This window comes from Anthonomus grandis, chromosome 7 (assembly GCF_022605725.1).
Source record: "Anthonomus grandis grandis chromosome 7, icAntGran1.3, whole genome shotgun sequence".
Classification (NCBI taxonomy): domain Eukaryota; kingdom Metazoa; phylum Arthropoda; class Insecta; order Coleoptera; family Curculionidae; genus Anthonomus; species Anthonomus grandis.
The window spans coordinates 15,734,598-15,761,622 of NC_065552.1; the positions used below are offsets into that span (position 1 = coordinate 15,734,598).

At 32.1% G+C, this 27,025-nt stretch overlaps 1 protein-coding gene across 3 annotated transcripts in view; it reads right to left on the reverse strand.

Moving 5' to 3' along the window:
- LOC126738159 (kinesin-like protein CG14535) overlaps positions 1-27,025 on the reverse strand; it is an 871,125-nt gene that overhangs the window by 557,695 nt on the left and 286,405 nt on the right. For all 3 annotated transcript variants that reach the window (XM_050443347.1, XM_050443348.1, XM_050443349.1), the window contains one exon: positions 1,747-2,408. In XM_050443347.1, the coding sequence (XP_050299304.1) occupies positions 1,747-2,408 (662 nt within the window). The remainder of the gene's footprint in view (positions 1-1,746; positions 2,409-27,025) is intronic.

A 27,025-nucleotide genomic window follows, 5' to 3' on the forward strand; every position in this document is an offset into this window, starting at 1 on the left:
AATCACTATGGCGTGGTGTAATAAACCGACAGCTTTTGGGAGAATGAATAACTAACTATCTGCCTTCTTATGCCACAGTCTACAATTCTGCAATAGTCAAGGGTTTACATTGCATACCATGTCCCATTAGTAATTCAGAATTTCACGAAAAGAATACAATAATAATTAAGAATTTACCCAAACAAAACAATTATCCTACTTCCTTTGTGAATATAATTTTTACCAATTTTCATATAAATAAGCAAGTTTCTTGCTTCACAGAATGTGAACAAGTAAAATATTTTTAGTTTCTGTTCATCAAAGGACTTTTTAATAGATGGAGAAATACTATCATGAAAAAAGCACCCAATGTTAAACTTGTATTTTATAATACAAAATTAATAGGCTCTATTTTTACTAAATCAAAAGACCCTATCCCTAAACAACTATCTTCTAAGTTAATTTACAAGGTTGACTGTTGTAACTGTAGTAAGATTTATAATGGATAAATTAGACAATCCATCAAAAGCATCATTACAAATGAGTGAGCACAAGTACGATTGCAATATAATCCACAAAGATAAAAAGGAAAATATGGCTTTGATACAACATAATTTTTCATTACGTCATAATTTTGATTTTTTTTTAAGTTAAGATCTTGTATAGGGAAGTAATTTTTTTCAAGCGAATTGTTATTCTTTAAAATTTGATTCATTTATACAAACAACATAGTAAAGTGTAGAACAGACACCCAAAACTTTAGTACCTAATATCAGTTGATGTGCATCTATAAAATGCAGGGTCGTAATTCTTATTACACAATAAAACAAAATTTCCTATCTTCTCAAAATTTCGCTTATAAGATTCTCGCTAAAAACATTCAGAGATATGGTATCACTGGTGCATAGCTCGATGGATTTCAAATGCAGTCAAAAGCTTTTGAGTGTATTTGCGAGCTGTTTTGTTTTGTCCTTTAAATTGTGGTGTTTTTTTATTTTTTTTAACGAATGTTGATGTAAAGACCAACACTTCATAATATTTTCTTATTTTATAAGTATACTTAATACTATTTTTTGCTGTACATATTCACAATTAAAAAACTTGCCTTCTCCTCTTCTTTTTTATTTTGTTTGTAAATTACAATCTATATAAATATGATGTAGACATAAAAAATATTACTGTTTTTTATTTAATGTTTTAATTAATTTATTTATTTATTTAACTATAACATGTCATTAACAGACCTAAAGATGGCGGAAATAAAGGTCAAAATGTCGTCATTTCTTCTGAAATAAAATCAGTTTTATTTGAAGTCCTAAACTTGTGACACTTTCTTTCCTTTTTTTTCAATAATATTTAATTATAGAAATATATTCATTTCACCTTATTAACTTCTATCAATTTTCATTAATTTTTTTTTCTACTTATTATATATTCTTGTTAGGTTTTTTATTTAGAATTTAATAATTTAATCCTTTACCACAAGCTTATTTTTTAATTGATAGTCACATTATATGGGTATATAATTTTTAGTAAAGTTAATAAACATTTGTATATGTCAATATTGATTTTGTTTTAATTATTTGAAAACATTAGTATTATTTAATTTTGTTTATTTTTTCAACTAGTAAATAATTTATTAACGGTTTTTTTTTAGTTTTAAAAACATTAGATATAATGTTTTTTGTATCTATTTATTTTAAACACTTTGCATTATGTTTCGATTAGAAATATTTCTTATTGAGAGCATCAAGTACATTTACTTACCTTGCAAAAAAAGCAGCGGCAGCACTAGCTTGAGCTAAATTATTACCAACAGTATTTACAGCGTAAACATATTTAGTTTCCGCGTATACTCCGAATAAACCAGCACTGTCACACACTAAGTTTTGCTGATGATAGGCCATTCCTCTAAGCTGTGGAATGGCATGTGGACCGTTTACCATAAATGGGCTAGTATTAAGAGCTTGAGGACTTAAAGTTATCGGATTCTTAGCCACGACTGGCTGAATATTCTTTTGTTTAACATTTCTAGAAGCGCTTTGCGGCAATTTACTTTTACTGGCGCTTCTTGTACTAGGAAGCGCCTTTGACGAAGTTTCAAGAGGCATATTTTTGGCGCGCGAATTAAGAGCAATCTTTGGGCGCGTGATACGTCGCGAAACGGCTCCGGGATTCTCCGGGTTTGCTCCGGTTAACGTTGCGGTAGGCACTGATAGAGTTCCGTGTTTCGAGCGTCCATTCAGGGCCGCCGAAGAGGTCTGATGCTCCCACTCTCGGTCGTGTACTCTTCCGCAAGAAGAAGTCTTCGTTGTCGCCGTGGTCGTCAGGTGGTGAGGATTGTTAATTTGTTGATGAGGTTGGCCATTCATGTTACGTTCATATGCAGACGGCACGTAGTCGGTTTTTTTAATTAGATCTAGGTCAACCTGGAAGAAATAAAAATAGGACGTAATAAAGCATGGACCTTTAAATTATTTAAAATTTATAGCATTCCTAGCGATCCCAGATAAATCCGGGTATTTGTATTGACTAGAATCTTTTTTAGACTATCAATTGTATGTAGCAGTATAATAATATATAAATATATTTTAACAAAATTATTACATAATTAGAATTTCCACACATATTCCTAATGTAAATTGTATTTTGGTAAACACATTTTATATAGATTTATAAACATTTCGGTAAATTAAAAGAAATGCACATAAAGTTTCAGTGAAGACATGCTTTGCACATTATAAGACACATTTATGAGTAGGGCCATGAAATATTAAAGCATAGTTTTTAATTAATTTTGATAAAGTTTTATAATTCTTGATACATTTTTTATAGCTACTTAGCGCATTGATAAATTTGGATTCTAAAAACGTAGCAAATCATTTAATGCAATTGAGGTTAATATATAAACAATTTTGGAGCACTTTTAGTTGTATATAATTTCATGCACAATATATTTTACTCTGTCGTTTTTTTTTCAGGTAAATAGGCATACAGACTAATAATATAGAAACCGACATTAAACATTTCAGAGTAGTAAAGACATTGAGTTTAGTATGTTTTGTCTTTTTTTCATATTTTCACTTTAAATACACAATTTTGTATAAAATCTAATTAATATAAGTTATTTCAATGCAGACACCCGCCAACTAAAAGTCCCTACCTTAATCCAGACTCAATTTGTTATTTGTATATCAAAACTAAAAAATTTCTAACTAAAATAGCATGAATTTGAGAACGTATATATCAGATTCCTACATTTTTAATAAGTAGTAAACAAAGTAGTGCTCTTTTCATTTAAATCATTATACCCTTAGATCATTGAGAGGCTAGAATTAGTATTGCCGTGGAACTATCGGCAGTTTGTTTGCTTGCAACATCTCTGATGCGATGATGCCAAATGCTTATGCAGAAATACCAGAAAAATATTTCATATTATCATAAAAATTGGTCACTTATTTTGACACGCACAAAACCAGACTACTGTTTCTCGTTAATAAAATATGAAGCATTTTCTTAATAAAATATCATAAGATACTCTATAAAGAAGTCAATATTTAATAAATGCAGGTAACGTCCCTATATTAGAGAAAAGGGGAACAACATCGCAACGCCACTTGATCGCATTGTTGATTCCACCGACACAAGGAATCGTTACCAGTGACGTCGTCAAAAAATATTTACATGATTTTCAACCAAAAACCAAAGAAAAAACACAGAACTTTACAAATGCCGAATTTAAAAATAAAGCCGTTTGACAAGTTAACATTTTGCAAGATGCCATCAGTTTCTGCTTGCACACCGTAAATTCAATTTTTAAATAAAAATGTAATAGTTTTGCTTTAAAGATGTTATTTTTGTGCGAATAAGATATATCTATTTCTCCTTTTTATTTTTAATCCAAAATCTAACACCAATAAGTTAAATTAACATTATTATATGCGTTGATATATAGCTGAAAATTTCCTCTTTTGAAAATATGTGTAAACTTGACAACAGAGAATCGATGAATGTGTTTATAAACAAAACACCCTCCTTAATCCTGTGCATATGTTGAGCTCAAGCAAAGTTGTTGTTTACTAATTCTAGTCTTTCAATATTCTAAGATTATACCTGGTTTACACCAGCATATTAATTGAATTTAGACCTAAATACAATTAGCATCTTATTATAACCTCAATCATAGCCTCAACTTAACTTCTGTAAAAACCAAATTATTATTTTAACAATAATTATAGTTTTGGCAGTAAAGCTAAAATAGATATAGTCAAAGTCTCCTTAAATTAAATATCGACGGCTCGCGTATATCCTCATAGACGCAAAAAATCTAGGTATATTTTTGGAGAAGGTAAGGGATTTTATTCTCTAAAATTAATAAACTTTCGTTTAGAAAGTTTATTGATTTTAGTAAGTAAGGAAAGTAAGTTCGTTTTGAAATTAAATGCTTTAATTTCAAAACGAACCACCCTTAATAACTTCTTAAAATTAAAAAAAAAAAAACACGCCAATCTAGATATACGGGATATTAAGGGGGACGCTTAATTTTATATTTGATAAAGTTCTGTCATTCACCTCCTAACCTACAGCTAACCGCACTTTGATATGTCAAATAGAAACTCTCATTGTGTAACACAGCCTTGCAAGAACCATTAAAGTGTTTACTCAATAGTGTCAAAAAAAACTAACTCAGTTGACATACCACCGAATAGTGAGCTAAAATGTCTGGTAATAGTAAATATTTTATCGACGTCATACTTTGGTATGTCAAATGGCTATCCTATAGTATCATACATCATTTTAAAGGGCATACAATTTACCACCCAACGGTGTATAAAAATATAAGCTTATAAACTTATAAACAGTAAGGTTATAAAAAGATAGACAATTAAATTATCGGACAATTTAATTAGTTCAGGATATATTTTATTAAGTGAGCATGATGGGCTTCGTTACTCGCGAGACAATATTAAAGTCCGTTTTAAAATTATTCACGAACATTGGAAAGTATTTGTCCGCTAATATCTCTACATTTGCAAATAATTCGATCCTTTAAATCATTATTATTTCCAGGTAGAGTTTTAAAAACTTTGTTTTTTAAATACCCCTAAAGATAAAAAATCTAGTGGGGTCTTAAGTCTGGCGACCGTGCGGGCTATTTAAATGTACCACGCCTGCCAATGGAAACTGGAAACTGTTCATTAAGCCACTCTCGAACTGTTAAAGCCTAGTGCGGAGCTTCAGCTTGTTGAGCTTCATCTAGTTGAAAATACAAATTCATTTAGTATCCCAACACCATTTTCAACCACAGAAGCAGATGTTTTTTACTTAACGGGGGTCCTCATCAATTCACTGACACATCAATTCGCAAAATTCAATTATCCTATCGAAATCGTCTTCTAGTTGTTGAGAGATTTGAATTTTGTAGGGAAAGAACTTTTTTTTCAAAATTTTGTATACGGAACCTGTTGAAATATTAGTTAACTCTGTGACTTTAAGAATAGATAATATTGGATCCATTACGAATTGTCCCAGTACCGCAATTTGCATGCTTCATTAACAACCCTTTTTCCAGTACAATTTTTATTGTAAACAAATCCCATTTCCTCAAACTTTTTTACCAATTCTAGTACATATTTATGGCTTACGTTCTTGCTTGGATGTCAATAATATTGAACAATAATAATCAACTGGTTTTTGAACGTATTAAATATGCTAGTTACTGCAATATTATTCTTGTATCTTGCATTATTTCCAGACATTTTTAGTCACTTTTCGCTGGTACGCCAACCGATTTATTTTTTTTGGCACTGTTCTAAAGACATTTAAACGCTGTATACAATGATGTTTCACACGATGGAGGTTCACCATTTGATGTATGGAAGTGAGGTTAGCTAGAGTTGAGGAGGTGATTAACAGAATTTTGTCAAACATAAAATAAGCGTTCTCCTGTATATCTAGATTGACGTGGTTAAACTCTTAGTGATAAATACAAAAGACAACAGGCGCAAATGCAATATTAAATTTAAATTTAAAATACGATAATTACTAATAGACTACAAAAGCGTAAAAAATAGTGTGATGATCTCTGCCAGACCAGGAGGTGAAGCTCGCCTCGTTTAAGTTGTGACCGCCATTTTTATGAATAATATAATACACTTGAATAACTCATACATAGACCACAGTTTGGCAATACTAAATATCAAGGATATGTCTTAACAATGTGTAATGAGTTCTTAGAAGGCACGAATAATAATTTTTAAATTTTTTGTTCATGCGTAGATTGATATCTTTATTGTTTGAACATTTTTTTATTAATTCCAGATAGTTACAAGATATATAATTACCAATTTCTGTTATACTTAAAAGATTAATAAAAGACGTTTATTATTACTATTTAAAGACTAGTCGATTTATATAAGTTTTTGATAACATATTTGATATTGGAAGTATTTAAATATAATTGATATTTGCCTAACCATTTCTTAACCGTGGACATACCTCGTTTAACAATAGTTTCTATAGGGTACCATGTATCACCTCTGAACAATATGATAGTCTTGTCTGCGTGAGATATAATTTAACCGCTTGTGTTCAAAGAAAGTAATGAATTAGTGTATAAAATAAATAAAATGAGACCTAAAACTGCACATTGTGGGACACCAACTTTAATTGAAATGCTTTCACTTATGCAATATATTATTATAATGATTTGCTCACGATTAGTAAGGTACTTAGTAAAAATATTTGGTACTGTAACTTTCACTCCATAGAAGTCAAGAACTGTTAAAAGCCTTTTGTGATTCAGCGTGTCAACCGCTTTTCGTATATCTAAAAATATTCCTAAAGATTTTCGTCCAATATCAAGATTTTTTATAAATTCATTCTATATTATATTGCATTGTCTGTACTTTAACTTCTTAGAATTCCATTTAGTTTAAATTATTAAAATTGCTTTAATTATTAGAATTAATTAGACGAGATTTAAAAGATTCTTCAAAAATTAAAAAAATATACACTTTCGATATATTTTGTTTCCCTAATGGCTTAAAGTCTAATTTCAAGAACCATAGTTGAAACGTTCATATATAAGATAGCTAGTTCGGTTAGCATAGCTATATTAGTTTAATTATTTGCCGATCTGTTACCCGTTTAAAATATTTTTTTAGGGTCATAATAATAATGTTATTATTATCGAAAAAATTATCCATTTATCAAAAAGACACACACAAGTATTGCAGTATAAACAAAAATGCAAAATCCACAGTGTCTTAGTACTGTATCATAGAATAATAATGTAACGATATTGGAAATGCGAAGAATATTAGCTGATTCTCCGACATTCTGGAATTACACAAGTGACACACTGCACGACCTCTCTGGAAACACGTGGAAGGTCACCGAATCTGTCAGAATTATGATCACCCGAGTATATGAGAAGCGGCGTCGCCGCTGGGAGTCAGTTAATCGTTCAGTGCAGTGCAGTTTAAAATATTGGCGAGATATTTAAATCGGACATAAATTGTAGTAAATAAATATGATGAAAATAAATATTTTAAGTAGTCGTAAGTAGTCATGTGTAAGTATAAAAATAAATCAGTTGGTAATTTTCTTACATTGATTGTTTAGCAAATTGACAGCTAACGAACAAAAAAAACGCTATATATAAAACGCTGTCAGGTATGGGGTGTGAATTGTACGTTAGTCAACTGGATATTGGTGAGTGAAAAATAAATGAACGGTGGTAGTGAACTGAAGTAAGGTGTGCAAAAATGCCAAAGGTAGTGGATTTAAGAATTGCTAAGCTGAAAATGGAGCTGGAGAAAAGGCACTGCTATACGATGAGACTTGCGGGAACGGCTTTGTAACGCAATATTTAAAGAAGGTGATGTCCCGGACAACTTTATTTTTGCTAGTGCAAATGATATCGGTGAAATGTTGTAGGGATTACAAAAATAATTGCTGGAAAGTTCTACAAAATTAGAATATTGGACATCAAAATTATCGATGAGCTGCCTCGTAGACTTTAGCGTCAGTTTGAAGCGGATGCAAGAGCAAACCATTAGCCATCCAGGAAGGCTACTGCCCTTACATTGGCCTTGAGAGAAGATACTGCTGCCGTCCTGCACAGAATGACCAGGAAGTGTACAAACACTTGAAGAATTTAAAGCCAATATTGCACGTTTCAGCAATACTTCGACAAGTTGCGCTGTGAAAATCAAACTTACGTTTTTAATAGTGGGAAGAAAGGAAGGATTAACATAGTCCAGCACAAAATGAATACAGGAAATGCTAAACCTATCCGACAATTCTGGTGAAAAGAGAAAAAGTTGATCAGAGACTGGCTTCGACCAAATTCTGTGTAAATTACCGGCAGCTTAATAACGTGACTAAAAAAAACAGCAATCTTTTTCCTTATATTGATGACACCTTGGAAGACCTGAGAAGTAGATACTGGTAAGTTGATTGACCCCTGAAGTGGGAGAAGACGTCTTTGACGGTGGACGCTAGATTATTGCAATTTAACGTGATGCTATTAGGACAATGCTCCTGCCACTTTTGAACGGCTGATGAAAACGAATTTAAGAGAACTGTCCTGGAGACTTGCGTGGTTTAGTTTAATGACAATATTATGGTAGGAAAAATCTATGAGAAGTGTTCATGAGGCTAGGAGATTCTGGACTTAAGTTGAGCCCAAAGAAATGTCATATGTTTTAAAAAGAGTTAATATAAAGAGTCAATAAGTTGCGGTTAATAAGTCAAAGGTCCAGACTGTCAAAGATTCGCTAGTTCCTAAAGACAAACTTGAGCTACTCAGCTTCTTGGGATTATGCACTTACTACCGATGCTATGTAGGAGGATTTGCAACATTGCCAAGCCGTTAACTAGGCTGACAAGAAATACGAAATTTACAATGGACCCAAAAGAGACTCTGACAAGCGCACCTATCCTGAGCTATCCCCTACCTGAACGAAAATTTATACTGGATTCCGACGCTAATAATGTGAGCATAGGAGCTGTGTTATCTCAAATACAAGATGGTCAAGAAGAAAAAGTCAGCCCAAGGTAGATCGCAATTATTGCATTACTCGCCGAGATTTGCTAGTGTTGTAGAGCACAAGTACGTCCACAAGTACGTCTATGGGAGAAAGTTGCTGCTGCGAACTAACCGTGCAGCTTTAAAATAACACATTTGTTTGCACATGTTTAGAAATCTGGAGGATTAAGTGGCAAGATGGGTAGAGAGGCTATAGGAACTTTAACCCTAAACATCGTGCAGGGAAAATCAGTACAATATGGAAAATCTTGGAAACTTTGAAAGGATTTCTATTGATGCTTGTGGTCCGTTAAGAGTCAGGGAATAAATATATGGTGATCGTGATGGACTACTTCAGCAAATGGGTTAAGGCGTGTCTTTAGAGCTACATTCAGACTAAGGTCAAAATTTTGAACTTAGCTTATTCAGTCTTGTTAGAATATCTGAAAATGTTTAGAGTCAAAAGAAAGGAGAACGAGAACGATTGCATTATACTTCCAGTCAAATGGTTAGGTAAAACGAGTGATTAGGACTATTAAACCGTAATTATTAATAACGTATTTGGCCAAAGATACTAGGATTGAGTTTCCTCACTTTTTCTGCTGGCTTATTAATCAACCATTTATGAAAGCACATGCAAGTCACCGGCTCGCTCTCCTATGCAATCTAAACTTTCGTTCCCCGCCAGGAACCGACGTTGCCGGGGAGGACCACGTCAGCGCGCTAGGTAGAAGAATGAATGTCATTCTTTATCAGGTGTAAATGTATATTTGAAATTTTAGCGATCGAATAAAAGACATATATGATATCAATTTTAAAAATCAAAGGTACAGCAACGGTGACTTAGTTTGGCTTTATGATATTAAGAGACGGAAGGCTCTGTCACTTACACTTTAGACATCGTGGGATGGGCCATAGAAAGTGCTGGAATTTGTCAACGATATTATTTGCAGAATCTCGAGTATTGAACTAACTGGCTCCCTATTACGGAAACCACAAAGACGCTGAGCTGCGGCAAACCCAGTCAGAGTCGGATTTGATATTCTATGAATTTATAGCTCATCATACTAACAGCTGAAATAGTCGGTATGGCGTGAACTGTGAAGTGTAGCATAATCTTTTTGCTGCTTTAACTTAGTATGCTGTGGCGTATTGTGTATCTAAGAATTTATAAATGTCTGGAGAAGTAGTTAAAGCTTTTCGTATAAGGTTTCGGAAAATTATTAGCTATGTCGGTTTCCCTGGAGAAAACCATTGATTGCTATTTCTACGAAAGGTTCACTTACAAGAATAGATGTTGCCGCTATCGACACCCACCACCTTTGGAATCATTTCGGAATAAAATGAGCTTAAGCAGTTCGGAATATTAATAGTCAATAATGCGTTGCTGCAGCTGCTTTTCAGTAATAATCGGCTTTGAGTAAATGAAAGTTTTCAGATGGACCCAGTAGCTGAAACCTAATGAATTAAGATCTGATGATCTTGCTGGCCATGCTTGTGGACCATCAAGTCCTATCTAACGTTTCTCAAAAAATTGGTTTAAATGATTCCTCACCGCTAGCGGAAAATAAGCTGGTGCACCATCATGCATAAAATACATGATCTACCTCTATACTATAGAAACATCCTTTAAAAGTGCTGTCAGATCATGTATTAGAAAAATAAAGTAAGTTTCATCATTTAGCCTAAAATGTTTATTATTATAAGAAATAAGTGAATTTTCGAAAGGTTTAAAATTAACTTTAGGGGTAGACAAATTGGATGTGATATGAATGCAGGAGTTAAGTATGAAGAGTCATTCACACAGAATGGCGACTCACGTTTTCCAGCGCTGCAATTTTCCTAATCCCCGGATCTTCCTCTACAGATGCTAAAATGCGCATCTCAAAATCATGTTTACGTACATAGAAATTACGTCCACGGTCTTGAACCCAGATTAAATGAACCTGCGTCTCTTAGGCGCTGATGAATTCTCACAAATATCCGGTGATCCAGCCTCTCCGATTTGGATATTTTTGAACATACAAGCATTTAGCCAAAAGACCTTTTCCGATCGCTTTCCATAAATAAAATGCATATCTGCCAGTTTACGCACAATGAATTCCATAATTTGTCAAATTTTACATTCACGCATACTTCAACAAAAATAAACTGACGAAAGTACTTATGAACCAAAAGATTTTTTTGCGTACATGCAAAATAATAGTAATAAGACCGCATACCCTCAATGAATCAAATAGGTATGCATTTAATAAAGAATTTTGATATTTGGTCTATTTAGTTTTTTAAAATTATAAAATAATAAAAAAATCATGACATTTTAATTTTTTTAAAATTATTTGATAACTGCTTGATTACTTTTGAAACGACATAAATTTTATAACTTTATCTTGATTAACCAGTTAGCAACTCATTAGAGCAAACTTTTTACCTTCAATTTTTCCGGCAACTATCGCTCTGGGTGATGTGCCTTAAAAGTGCCTTTTTTATAGGAAAAAGTATGTAGTTTTTAAAAAATTAATCCACTGCTGAAAAGTTATTCACGAAAAAACCCCCTGAGGTACAGCGATATCTCAGCAGTTGTTTTATATTAATATGGAAGGTTGATATGCAGTCTTCTCTACCCAATGTACAAGACACGCGTCTTACATTTTAAATTATGAAACAAATAAGTATTTAGGTATTTTAAAAAGTCTTATATTAAGGATCCCTATGATTTTTTAAAATTAGACGAAATTTTATTGAATGTATGAAAAAATTAAAAACTGTAATTGTAAAGCATATCAACTCATTTACAAACTTCTCCTGAGATGTCGGTCTTCATCCAAGATAAGCGTAGTTAGCCTTAATAACAAGCAAACTAAAAATATTAATAGTACATCATTTTAGAATAGAGAAAAGCATCTTATCATTACTTGCGGGTCTAGAGCTGCTCTAATTGTACCGACCAGGCAGTGCTAGTAGCTTGGGATGTAATATTTGGATTACGTAATCCTTCGTGGTAGCGAGCAGAGAATTGGGCTATGTGAATAGGTAAATGTCTCTCACTCGTGCTGTTTTTGTATATGCAAGTAGTGTACAAATTACCAGATATTACTACGATAGGGTAGCGCGCATCGCAAGTTTCAGTCGTGGCTTCGTTTAAATATTATTATTCAAAGATGGTATTGATTTCAAATATATTATTTTATTAATAACTTGAAATATTACCATGGGTAATAAAAAAGTACAACCAGAAAAGAAGTCTTTATGCAAAATGATCCTCAAGGACGCGTGAGTCCGCAATTATACTTTGGTTTATTATTTACTAACAGCTACCGTTTGCCATTCGCAAAACCTGATGAATCATATAAAGAGAAGAAAAATGGCACGCATTCAATTAAGCATTTATGCCCAGGCGAATCCATTATGCCATCCTTATAAATCAGGCGATAATTGAATCATGCCGCAGTTAAACTAAGAACAGGAGACAAAATAGGAAATGGAGTAAAAACGCGCCTGTGGGACCGGCTCTTTATTCCCCCTGTTGTTTTCCCTTTCTTTGCGTCGCATGGCATTTTGACAAATCTGTTTGTATGATAGTGAAAAAGTGTATATTTTGTTGTTGCGGCGAGGTTTGTGCTTTGCTTTTCCTTCGCAGGACAGGCTATTTCCTGTTAAATTTGTCTTCTTAATTTTGCTATGACTTATATAATTTTTTGTGTGTAGAAGTTTGACTTCTGAGTTGAGCTTTTAGTAATACAATATTTTATTATATTATTAGATATAACATAACTATTTTTTAAATTAATAAATATTAAATTTAATTTTTATAGGATCATAATAATGATGTAAATTAATGATAATATTTTATCAACTGCAAGTATATTAATATGTAAATGTAAATATGTTAATTATTCTCATAATTTTTATTTTGTTTTGCTCTTATTTTGTAGTGTATTAGTAAAGTTAGTCATGTTTAGTATAATATTCTTAAGTGTAAGGTTAGCTATCAGTAGATTTAGAGTTGTTTGAGGGCTTCAATTAAGGATGGTTTATTGTAAATTTTAGTACTTTACTTACATAATTTTTTGATTTAACTGTGGAAACTTTTTTTCGAATAATTCCTTAGGTCTTTAGAAGTAACCGGGTTTGACTACGCACAATATTTTAATCAGTTTTGTTTTTTTTTTTTGACAAATTTAAACGTAGATGGTTAACAAGAAGCAGGCAAAAGTTATTTAAAAGTTAGGCAAAGGTTATTTGACATCGTTAATAAAAAGAGTGTGTGTCTGACCTAAGTGTGTTTCAGAAAAAGTGTATTTTTTTAATTACGTTACAATATTTATAAAATTGCTTTGTTACTATATAAACCTTTAGTAAAGTTCAGGCTTTTTAAAATGATATATAAACAGCAATAGAAATCCTAAAAATTTTGTGAAACTTGCTTATAGCTCATCAGATATTTGAATTATCACGAGTCGCGATAAAATTTATAATATCTTAGGAGTGTGATAAGCTTTAAATCCTGCGATAAAATATCAAAGATATAACTCATAAGATACTTGTATATTAGACGTTTTGAATTTAGAAACTCGAAAAAATAGTTTTTTGATAATGGCGCTTTATCAAACAATTTTTTGTTACTTTAAAAATAATTGAATTATAAACTCCCGAATTCTTGAATAATTTATGACATAATTTATGAACCACCAAGATTACATGGTCTTTTGATTTTCCTATAAAGAGTTATAAGGTATAAGAGATGTGATCGTTAGGCGATGACTATAAAAAACAAGTAATTTAGTTTAAAATAGGTTTAATATGTGCATTTATAAAAATGGTGCAGTTTTCAAAAACACTTTATAAAAATTAATTCTGATAAAGGACAGCAACAGCAGGAGAGTTTGTTTTAGGAAAATTGTAACATTTAGGGGAATATGGATTATACAGTATTAATAGTATTTAATAATAAGTGTTTTATATTTAATTTACAGAAAAGAAATTGTTCTTAAAAATTACACAGTGGTTAGTTGTCAGATTTGCCAGAAAAGTAAATAAATATGAGATTGGAATGTAAGTTTACAATTACTTGTGAAAATAAAATGAGAAAATTATGGCATATATGGTGGCCCATGAAAAACCAGCAAGGTTTGGGGTCCTTTTTTACAAGATTTAAAAAAATGCTTTACTGGATTCTATTTACTGAATATTTTAGGTGTGTAAGTAAAAAGTTGTTTTTAAACTATCAAAAATCAGTCAACAATTCGACTTTATCTTCAGTAAACAAGTTGATGTGAATTAGTTATTTCTGTGCTTTTCTTTCAATTCGATAAAAATGGTTTATTCTATTGCGGAGAGAGTGGAAATTATTGAATTAGACTTTATAATCAATCAATGTGCGAAACTAATGGCAACTTTGTTTAATGAGAGACATGTAGATAAACACGTATATCATGGTTACATCCTAGAGTTGGTGGCAAAACTTCGAGAAACCGGTTCAATGGCAAATAAAAAATGAAATATTCAAAATCCAGTGATAAATGAGGCAGTAGCAGTGTTCTCGGTGAAGTTAGTATGAACCCTATACTAAGTACCAGAAAACTTTTTCATGTAACGGGAGTCTGGTGGCGGATCACTGTACAGAAAATTCTAAAATATAATAAATGGCACTTATATAAAACAGCTATTTACTTTTTTATGAAATAATGTCCGAACTAATTTCAAATAATCCCAACTATCTTTTAAATGTTTGCTTCTCAGACGAATGTTGATTTTTTCTCAATGGCACTGTCAATCGTCATAATTGTCGGTACTGGTCCGACACGAATCCAAGGATCTACCATGAAGTTCATACTCAACACCCTCAAAAATTAAATGTTTGCATTGGTATTTTTGGTAATCACATAATTGGACCATTTTTCTTACCGGGAAATTTAAATGAAAATACGTACTTAGACCCTTTGCTTTAATTTAAATCTATGCTGGGTTGGGTTGAGTTCGGTTGGGTTGGGTTTGTAATGCCCTTAATCCAGCATAGATTTAAATTATGGAAAACGACCAAAGGCACCATACGATATTTCAATAAGATGGGGCTCTTCCCCATTATGCATTACTAGTACGGCAGTTTCTGGATAAAACATTTCCCGGTAGATGGATTGGGAGAAGTTAGGGTGAAGAGCCTTTTTGTGACGACATCTGAAATCGAAAATTTATGCCACCCAACCTGAATGAGATTTACGGAACCGCATTATTCATGAATGCCTGAGAAATTTCTCTGGAAGCCGCAGCTCAAATTTAAAAAATAAAGCACTATTGTGAAGAAAATTGAATATCCTTTCAAAAGATGTATCACAAGACACCTCTTGACACACCATTATTAAATAAAGGTGAATGTTGCCCCCGCTAAGGGGTTGAAGTTGTGGAGTTAAAAATATAAACAAAAAATCCTTTTTTCTAAAATCAAAAATTGACGAATCCGAGCATTTTTTATTTTTTTTTTTTTAAAAGAGCCCCAAACCTTGCGCCGGACTGTTTTCGATGGGCCACCCAAGCTTCATTACAGTTTGCAACCAAGTGTTGCAGCTGAGCAAACTTTTACACTATAAATCAAAATTGAAATCTAATACATGATTTTTCCATTTCTCATAATCTTACACTAATACTAAAATAAAACACTTTTTTACTCTTTGGATACTTAAAAAAAATGCCAAAATTATTTTCGATATTTAATTACTGCTGTACTATTTACGATCTCAGTCTGGATATGCCACAATAAATAAATGTATTTATAAGTAGGTTATACAATCAGATGCAACGGAAAAAATTTTCGTCAAGACTTAAGTGTTATATAGTTTTTATTTTTTTGTCCTATTCGGATTATTTTTTTTAGCAGACTGTCTATAATTATATAAATTTTAATTCATACACTCAATTTTTTAATAAAATTTTGAATTTGACTTATACGGGGTTAATCAAAGGGTGGTTTCTTTACCCTAACTTTGAAACATTCTGTGGAATAATTTAGTTACCAAATTTTCATAACACCTTGTTTTTCGGTTACAACCATGTCCTCTAACCAATTTGTGTTTTGGTTTATGTTAAAATGTGCCTTGGTTCTTAAGAGCGAAATGAATTTTCCACCCACAATTCACTACCTTTTCAAATATCATTATATTTAGGTGTTATTTTTTAATACGACGAGGTGCCTTTAGTGCGATTACACTAATTCTATCATAATATCGACATTAATATTTATATCGACGTCCCAGTAGCACTGTATACGGAAGTTAAAAAAACGTTATAAATTACGATCTAGTTTTAGATGTATATGCGACCTATTTCTGGTCGCATTGAAAGTGGACCTCCATGAGCATGACTGGAGCAGATTTTAATGCTTGTGGTATTGCGAAAACTCGTAGCGTCTGACCCACCCACAGTGAGCGGCTATGAACAGTGTCGGTACCCAGGAATCTCACAACTGATCTGTCCGTCAGCCCTAGAGATTATGGGAAAAGCAAAAATTCGACTAAATGGCTAGAGACACTCATGAACAATGCATACGCGGCTACTATTACCGCAGGAGATGAAGAAGCAGAATAACTGCATGAAGACATAAACTTCGACATGTGACTTCGCGACCTCTAATTCTCCTGTCAAGCATATCCCAAATCTGTTCTATAGAGTTGAGATCTAGCGAACACACTGACCAAGACATTTTATTGATACTAACTTCTTCTAGGTATTGCCTGACACACATTGCAAAATGTGGCCGCGGATTATTTGGCATTAGTATAAATTCATTATCGATATATTAAGAAAATGGTACTAAGTAATTCGCTAATATCTCCTCAATATAGCAATGTGCAGTCAACGAACTATTCAGTGTGAGACTCTGGGGATATTCTAGATATGAACCTCGTGAACCATGGCCTACGCGGGGCTGAAAGCGCAGTCCGCAAATCTCTCTCCACTTTGACTTTTTGTTCTCTCTTGTCTGATGAGTTCACACAGTATCTCGACTCATCCGTAAAAAGAACATTACTCTATTGCCCCAAATCCCAATATAAATATTTCCTGTCTACCCATTCTGTGACGTGAAATTAGTTTGGGCCCAGTTGCTGACTTTGCAAACCAAACTCATGTAATCTTCGACGAACTGCAAATACACTCTCATTGTTGCCTCGAACCTCATGAAGCCGATTTCTTATGTGCAGCGCTGTTAAATGATGATTCCGTAAAGGGGAATTCAAGGAAAATTCAGAAACCCACTTTTATTGACAACGTCAAGAAATTTAACCTGAGTCGCGTTTACTATCGGTTAATTGTTTCCAATGTAAAAACTAACTAAACAATAAAACATAATTAAACTGACATGAAACGCAGTTCCTTTTAAATACACATGGAATAATTTAGATGTTTAGAATTTTCTACATCGTTTTTGTCAATGCAGACCAACAATTTCACAAGAATACTGAGAGTCAAAGCAACAAATTCTCTAAAATGTACAACACGAAAATTTACAATAATATAACGTAAATTGGAGCCCTCAAACAAGACGAGCTATTAAAAAACAAGAAACTATAGGTGAAAATAGTAAACTAAGCATAAGTAGACTGAAAATAGAATAGAATAATAGATAATACGAGCAGAAAATTACAGAAACTTCGAGTATAATTAACGTATTTACATTTTCATTATACTATATAAGAGTGAAAAAATTACAACGCCCTTTTCTATCAGTATATTAGTTTGTTGCATAATACAAGTATATTAACTGAATAGTGTTTGCAAGTTACTATAGTAGTGTATGTCAAATATACAGAGTGTCCCTGAAGAGTCCGTACAACATTCTAACGTTCTACCAGATAGAGTAGCACAGGTTAAAAAATGTCGATTTAACCTAACTTCCTTTAGTCTAAAAAATTTGATAATGACCGATATACAATGTGTTAAATTTGAAAAAATAAATCACATTTTTCTTAATATTTTTCGATGGCCCTTATGAATGATCACAAATTTTAGTGATCGTGGGTTTTTTAGGGTAAGAATCTTAAATGTATTAACGGTTTAGGTGTACAAAATAAAGCATTCGATTACAGTTCAGAAAACTCTTTTTTTACGCTTGCTTAAAAAGCTTGCTTAAAAAGGGTTTATTGTGTAGATGGGCACAAAAATCAACAGTTTTCGTAAAAAACCCATCTTAATGATGATGCAAAAGGTAAAGTTGATACAAATTAGAATTAATTGAAAGAGAGAGTTGACAGCTAATGCAGTGCAGTTGAAAATAAGTCAATTTTAATAAACTTAGTACAACAAGTAAGTACATGTTATTAATAAATGAGATACAGGGTATTTTTATATTTTCTTAAAATTTTCTATTGCTCCTATTAAGTTTTAGGAATTTTTGTATTTGACTTCTTTTTGAAATGAGAAAACCAAATTTATTAACGCTTTACTTGTATTTTCTACAAGGATGCAACAAGAAACATTAGTATGACTTTTTATGATTTTAGTAATACTAAATAAAAATAAAATTTCTACTGAAAATAGACAATCTTGCTGAATGCAATCAATAGCTAATTTTGTTCAATTAATTTTTTAATTAATTGAACTGCCTTAAAAGCTGTTCAAAATAAATACCCTTAAAGCTTTCGTATAAATGACATTTTAACTCTAACTTAGTTTTTTTGATTTTTTTTGTGTTCCAATTACTAATAATCTATGTGGTGGTATTTTTTCCATAAATGGCTACTGATGGATACAGTAATGCCGAAATGACTATATATTAGTAGTATATAGATTTTCTCAGGGAAATGGTCAAGAATTTGTAAGGATGTACCGCGATAGGTTTTTGAATAGATGCACACCCAACCACCAAACTTTTCACGTACCTAAAGACGTCTTCGTGAGACAATAACGTTTGCTCCCGTTATGACTGATTTTGGATAATCTAACTACATAAGAACCTCTTGGAATAGAAACACGATTTTTTTCAAAATACATTATCACTATTATTGGAGAATTTAACTTTAGTGAAGAAATATGTAGCTAATACAGGGGGCTTCTTTATTATTCTGCTTATGTTTGAGCCTTCTTACATTAGCAGTATTCAAATGGAATATTACACCAATGGATTATTTGCTCTGGGGCACCCTAGTAAAGTAGTTACAAATTTTTTATTTAGTATTATCTTATTGTTTTATTGGTACTCTGTCAACAATAGCGATGATCTGTGGTGACGAATTGAGTGGAGCACAAATCATTTTAGAACTACTGCAAAAGTACATCAATTTTCTGCACAGAATTAATCTTTGCATGCACGTAGGTGGTGATCAGGTGGTGATCACTTCTTTGAAGGCAGTTAAATATTGTAGATCTTTTGTAATCTTTTCGTATGGTATTTTTATTTACGAGTTTATAAGTTTTTACAAAAATCTTTAACACATATTGTAGAAAAAGTAATAAGAAGTTTCTACTTTTCGAATTTACATTTTATAAAAAACCTTACCGACATATCGAAGGTCTATCCTTTTAAAGAAGAACAGGTAGGAAAAAATATTTTTCAAACAAAAAGTGAGTGACATACCGTGGAACAAAAAGGTTTTAGCGATGTAACTATAATCTAATGCCAGCTTATGGCGATCTCTAGAAGATACACATAAATCATTAATAAATTTAAATTTCTCATATCAAAGAAACCCCGATAAAAAAATAAATGTAAGTTAAAATTTAAAGAGAGCAATCTAAAATAATTAAGAAAAATGTGATTTATTGGTAATTATTTAAGATCCTGTATGTCGATTATTATCAAGTTTTGGGCAAGTTAGGTTAAGTTGACTTACTTTTACTTGTACTTTATCTGATAGAATATTGTACAGACCCTTTAGGGACACCCTATATTTATTTAACATTTCCTTAGATAATTTACAATGATGACAAACTATGAAAAATGATAAATTGTATACATTAGTCTTTATTTAAATCAAAAATTATAAGAAAGTATACTTTATATATTAAATATAAATGTAGTTCCCATTTAAAAAATATAACTTATGATATGTAACAAAAATAACAAGTGTCTTGAACAAACTATATATATTTATACATTTGATCCGATATACCCTGTATCTGACTATTGGGAAAGTCAACTAAAATAAAAACATGTATTCGGTGTAGGTACTAAAATAGCATCTTATTACAATTCTGTTTAATTTTCTATTTAATAAACTCAAGCTTTAGTTTTTCTATGAATTTATTATAGTTAATCTCCTCTTCTAGAACTAATTAGACAGATAATTTTATTTCTTATGTAATGATTATACAGTCAGTCAAAATGAAACTCGTACACCTAAGGTGTCTTTTACATTCTGTACAAATAACGTGCAAAATATTTCTAACTATAGAACAAAGAAACAAAATCTATAAGAACAAAATCTACGAGCCACAGTAAAGCACGGAGGTGGTTCAGTCATGGTCTGGGGGTGTATGTCAGCTGCAGGTCCTGGAAATCTACATTTTATAGAGGGTATAATGGATAATAACATGTATAGGCAAGCGCCCGAAAATTCCGAATTGAGAAAAAATTTAAATTCTACCAGGACAATGATCCAAAGCATGAGGCACAGAAAGTAAAGAATTGGTTGCTCCATAACTGTCCAAAAGTACTTGAAACTCCACCGCAGAGTCCAGATATTAATGTCATTGAAAACTTATGGTCACATTTGAAAGTTGCTATAAAATACCATGAAATTTCAAACAAAGAGCAATTAAAAGTAGTGATTCAAGAAGAATGGTCTAAAATATCACCCGAATATTGTGAAAAATTGATGCAATCAATGCCCAATCGTTTAGCAGATGTTATAAAAAATAAAGGACTTCCAACAAAATATTAATCTCTTTTTTATTTTTTTTTCCTGTATATTTTTAATGGTGTACGAGTTTCATTTTGAGTTGTAAAATTGATTGTAAATTTAATTTTCTCATTTTTCTTAAAACTTCTTTTTGTGAAAAATATATTTTTACTTTTATTTTGTCTTTCAAAGGCCATCATATAAAATGTATATATTATTTTTTTTATGTAAGTAAAAAATATTTTTTTGTAAACAAATAAATAAAATGTAAGGGGTGTACGAGTTTCATTTTGACTGACTGTATATATCTCTGAAATAAACAATTGTATAATTTAACTTTTGAACGTCATTTTTAATTTTATAAATCAATTTTGCTTTCTCTAACTCAAGAATTTGCCTAGTGTAGTTTATTTTTATTGCGTTTCATATTAAAGTCACTTTTTCATAAGTTGTGCAACTAAACACACGTGGCTCGAATAACCTTAAACTGTTTTTACAACCCTATTTTGCACCAATTTGGTTATTCATTTTTGAGTTTTTAAAACGTTTAGATTTTAACTGTAAATATAAGTTGGTCGTTGGCTATACGTTAATAAATTAACTTAAAATCAAGTAGATCGGTGCCTTCTCAAGCGTTGTTTAAAATTTTACTTTCGATGATATTTGAGAAATAGTAAATTCCTAAACTAAATAATTAATTGTGGTTAATATGATGGGTACTTGCAGACAACAGCTATAATATATATATAGCTGTAATATATATATATATATTATAGTAGTGATAACTATTCACCATGATGGCTTGCATCATTTTGCTCAAGATTCTAAATACTATTTTATTTGCAGAAAATTAAGCTCTGATCAAACCAAATTTGGCAACGAATTTCACTTTACTGGCATACTACTGCTTTATGCCAAAAAAAATCGCGGGCCTTAAATCCGTTGCGAAATAGCCATCATTAAACAAAAACATAAATTATTAAAAAAAACTTGATTTTGCTTCAAATTATATTTTTAATGTCAATCGAACTAAACGTCATACTTACCACCATTACTTTTAAAAAACAAATTTAGTTAGGACAGCCTTTAAAAATGCAATTTTAATAGTTGTTTAGGTTTTAAAATTTAATGGCCGACCACGTTTTCCAGCAAGTCAGCTTTAAACATGGCGTCGTAGTATAGTAGGTATCAACACAATCTCAGTTGTGAGACATCTAAAAAATTTACTAAATTTAAGCAATGATTTGCCAAACAACTAACTTTATACCCCAAAAAGCAACCGATGTTGCAAAACTGTTGCTGCACGACCAAAAAACGACTGTTAAAACCTTTTCTTCTGCCATCTAAATTGTCAGTTGTCAATTGTCATATAATCTTTTGTTTATATTAAAAATGTTTATGTTTTAACTAAAAAATCTTAAGATTAGGTTTAGTATTACAAGGTTGGGTAGACGACAATAAAATGTTTGACGTAACCATAGTTAAAAGATAAAAATTTTTAGAATGTCGTTCTTATTCCCAAAATATTTACTATTTCCATTTCGATCGGATAAACGTTGTAATGATGACGTCGCTTAACTAAAGTCAAGATCAACATTAAGACGACATAGTCCAGTAATTTGGAAAAAGTCATTTCCTAAGTAACCAATTTTCACACGAGATGCATCGTCAATTTTGATGCATTATGTGGTTGTCGTCGGTAAAACGCTACTTGGGATCGTTCAAACTTTCTAAAGATCAGCATTTTTTGGCGATGCTAATTCAATAGTTATATAAATGAAGTGGTAAATGTAATAACTATTTATTGTAAACATTTTAAAGTGTTCTGATGTTTTATTCTGCTTTTAGGTTAGTCTAAATATTTCAGCAACCTAATAAGTTATACAATTAAAGGTATTCATTTAAATAAATTCTACCTCTGAAGCTTCATTTCCCTTCTGTAACAGAAAACCAGTTAAAGATAGCAACGTCGTGTCAGGTCTTTTACTACAAGATGTAACTAAATATTTTGCCAGACATATCTCCGAAATTTAAAATGTAAATTCGAAGGTGTCACATTTCGCGTTCAAGGCGCAAGATGCACGACAAACGGAGGATAGTGCATTTTGCCTTTTTATTCCGTTCCTAAAAGTGTAAATAGATGGTAATGACATGCTGTAAGGGATAAGACGAATGACTTCTACAAAGTTGAGAGAGCTGTACTATTATAAAAATTTAAATGTCGCAGTCTCATATTAAAACCTTTTTCCGCAGGTGCTATATTAAGAAAAAATATTTTAGATAATAAAACTCTGTTGTCAAATGAATTGCAACAGAGAAAAGGCGAAATCCGCAGATTGATAGGTGTATATTTCAACAGTGGCGTTCAAAGCTCTGTCGATAATCCTTCAATAAGAGTTTGGAAAGGGCGCACATATCTGACGCTAAGATTGATTGATGGAACTTCACTGATTGAGCCCTATAGGGAAAAGAATTGCAATAATAGTTGGATTAAGAACTCGACGGACATGGGCTATTTATATGCCTTAAGTGGAAACAATAAGTCTCTTGTGGGTTTAAAAAGGGAACAGATGAAACTTAATAAATGTTATTACTCTAATTTTAAATACCTTAGATTTTTATAGTTCCTACTTATTATACATGCGTTAAACTCAATTATTTACTTGTTAATAAAACTTTAGTAAAAATCTTATTTTAACAATATTAGCAAAGAAATGGGAACTAATAAATAACCCTATAAGATTATTCCAAATATAACAAGCCATAAAATTTACCTTTATTTTGCAAAAAGGAATAAGCTTTTTGACATACTATCACTACAAAATTAAACTGTATAATTAAAAAAATGACATAGGTTTTTATCTGATTATGATTACATTTCTAGTAGAAAATTCACATAGTGAAGTTCAATAATTTTGCTGCTGCAAGCACGACATTAACGAATATTTAAATTATGCTTTTAACGAGATAATTAAGGAAATTTTGACCATGGTGTCTCAGCCAATCTGTAGAGCATTACGCACGCTGCTTTTGTAAAAGTTTTAAAAATACTTCTGAAATCTAAAATTTAGTTTCATTAGTTTTTAACAGCTTAAAAATAGTGGTATATAAAACTTGCCAAGTTTCGACTCCTTCATTTTATTGGTAATCCATGACATATGTACTGTTATGTATTTGCCAAGTTTACTCTAAATATTTTATCATTTAAATAAAAGTAGAGTAACTATTGATACATGTTAATATATTTTCACGTGCAATATTTCACGTGTTGCTTTAAGGAAAATATGTAAAATTTGCGACACTCTATATATATAAGTACTGCTAGCGCTTATCAAAGTTTTAAAGTACGAACTATACTAAAATCGATCAACTTCTATAAAAAAGCGAACCCAAATTAAATAATAAAAGTTTTTTGTATAGAAGAAATCTATGATCTTTCGACAATCTGCAAAGTTATTTTTTACAGAAAATTTAAAATATCTGAAAAACTATTTCCTTTAGGTATAAGTTATATCATATATATAATTTATTTAGATTTTTACATAGATATTAAAACTATAATAATATAAAGTATGTTCCATTGAAATTAGCGAAGGTAATATAAAATAATTCGCTATAAGTCGAAATGCCAAAACTATAAATATATTTTAGTTGTATGTTCCCTTTACATTGCTTATTTATTTATTTCATCTATTAGTGTTAACAAGTAAAAATTACTCTTACACGAGTTAAAAAAAAAAGAAAATTCACAAAAGCAATATTCTAAAAAGAAAAAATACAATAAAACTTTTACACAGCACAATAAAAAACAAATATTCACATATAAAATGACGCAATATTAACAGAGTAAAACCAAAAAATAACACAGAACACAAAGCAAAGTCCAACCAGCTTACATATTAGTAAAATTGAACCGGAGGTATTATTTTTTTCCTCAAGAGAGTAAAAGGCATGTTCAATTAAATAGTTCCCAATCTTGACCTTGAATGCAACAAGAAACAGGTCCCTTACATAGAGAGGCAACACATTAAAAAACTGAATTCTTCGATATTACTGCACCAAGGATCTATGGTTTCTAGATTGGTGAGAATGAATATCAGCATGAGTCATAAGCCACGAATGGTGCCCCTGGCATACAGTAAGCATTGCAAGATATGGGCACACGGTAACCTAAGAATACCTAGCGTCTTGAATTCCAACTTGCAGCATTCTCTGTAGTCGAGACCAGCAATTACTCTCACGCTTCCAAGTTAAACCTGTATCCAATATGATAAACGGAAGGTTAGTATTTCATTTAGAGCTTGACGACAAGGACCGCAGTCGGAAGAGAAAAAAGTATATTCTTGGTTTTATTCAAGCATAACCGATTTTACACGGCCCATTCTTTAAGTCCAGTCCATGACTGATCAGCCGTAATGCCAAAACTAGATAGACTACTGTCAATAATTAAAGATGTTGTGTCATCAGCATATAGAGCTTCTAGAAATTTGGCGAAGTGTTGCAAATGTGAAAAAGCATTTACAGATAAATGCAAGTTTGTCGACTGTGATGGCTGTAGGCAACAATTCCATTATGAATGTTCAGATCTGACTAGTTCGGAGATCAGAGTCACAGAATTGAAGAATAAACGTAGTTTAAAATATTTTTGTACTCTCTGCCTTGAGGGTTTAAAGCTCATCCCGGTTCTTCAGAGGCGTATTGAATCTTTGAAGGGAAAACTTAGCTCATTAGAAGCCAACATGACCACCCAGTTTAGTGAGGTTATTGATAAAGTAAGTGATCTGCACAATAACCAACAGCAAGTCAATAATATAGCACCTAGTACTTCTCAATCCCAGGTCAACGTCAGCAATGATTTAATGCAAGAGGTCGCGGATCGACAGAGGAGAATGAATATTATCATGCTGTTTAATATAGAAATCTTACCCCACACTTTAGAAATTACCTAAATATTTAATCTTCTAAGCTCAGTTACTGGCAAGCAAGTGCATGTCTCAGAAGTAATTAAGTTGGACAGACCAAATAGTAAAGGTTGTAAATGTCTCAAGATAGTTCTATCAAACAATTCTGATGTAACCAATGTACTAAAGAACCGAAAGAGGTTTAGCTCTGCTAAGGCGGTTTACGTTGAGGCTGACCTCACTCCTAGTCAGAGAAGTGGTCTGCAAAAGGTCAAGGACGTACTTGAGCATCGGCGATCCAATGGAGAAACAAATCTGTACATTAAGTTTGAGAATCCTTCCAGCACTTCACATCTACGTCTTTGTTATCAAAATGTACTTGGCCTCCGCACCAAGACTGATAAGCTTTATACAGGGATCTCCGTGTGCGATTTTGACATCATTGCCTTCACCAAAACGTGGCTTCAACTAGATATTTTCGACTCTGAATTGTGTCCAGAAACATTTAGAGTGCTCAGATCTGACAGACAGCTGAATAGAGTGGCCGCTACTCGTGGTGGTGGCTGCTTGGTCGCAGCTTCTCACAACATCCACCTAGAGAGGGTTATCTTGGAAGACATCCTTAACTCCACACCACTTATACATATTTTAAGTTGTAAGCTCACTTATGGTTATTTTGTATTTTATTTATTTGTAATCTATGTCCCTCCTTGCACAACCGAGAGAGACTTTGAGACCTTGTGTGAAACAATTATGTCACTGAATCTGGTCCACACAAAATGCGTTATGATTGTTGGAGATTTTAATGTTCCGTCCTATCAGACAACCGAAGCTAGCAGTGTCAAGTGCAAGCTTTTGACCAACCTATGCGAGATCCTTGGTCTTAAGCAGTTTAACAATATTCCAAATGTTAATAATAGGCTTCTTAACTTGGTTTTTTCAAATTTCGACGTCAGTGTAATCAAAAGTATATCACCGCTTATTGACGAAGATTTGCATCATCCTGCTTTGACAATTTCTTTTAAATTGGCTTCCCCTCATATATATAATCCTTCTATAAGTTCAAATAATCTACAGCAGTTTAACTTCAGAAAAGCAGACTTTCCACTCATGTATAATTTGTTGCTTGATACAGACTGGTTGTCCGTCTTGCAGTCTTCTGACGTTGACAGCGCTTGCAAGGAACTTTAAAAAAAACTTGATTCAGCTTTTGCTGCTTCGCCACCTTTAAAACAACGAAGACGACGGCGATTTCCAGTGTGGTTTTTAAAACAAATTAT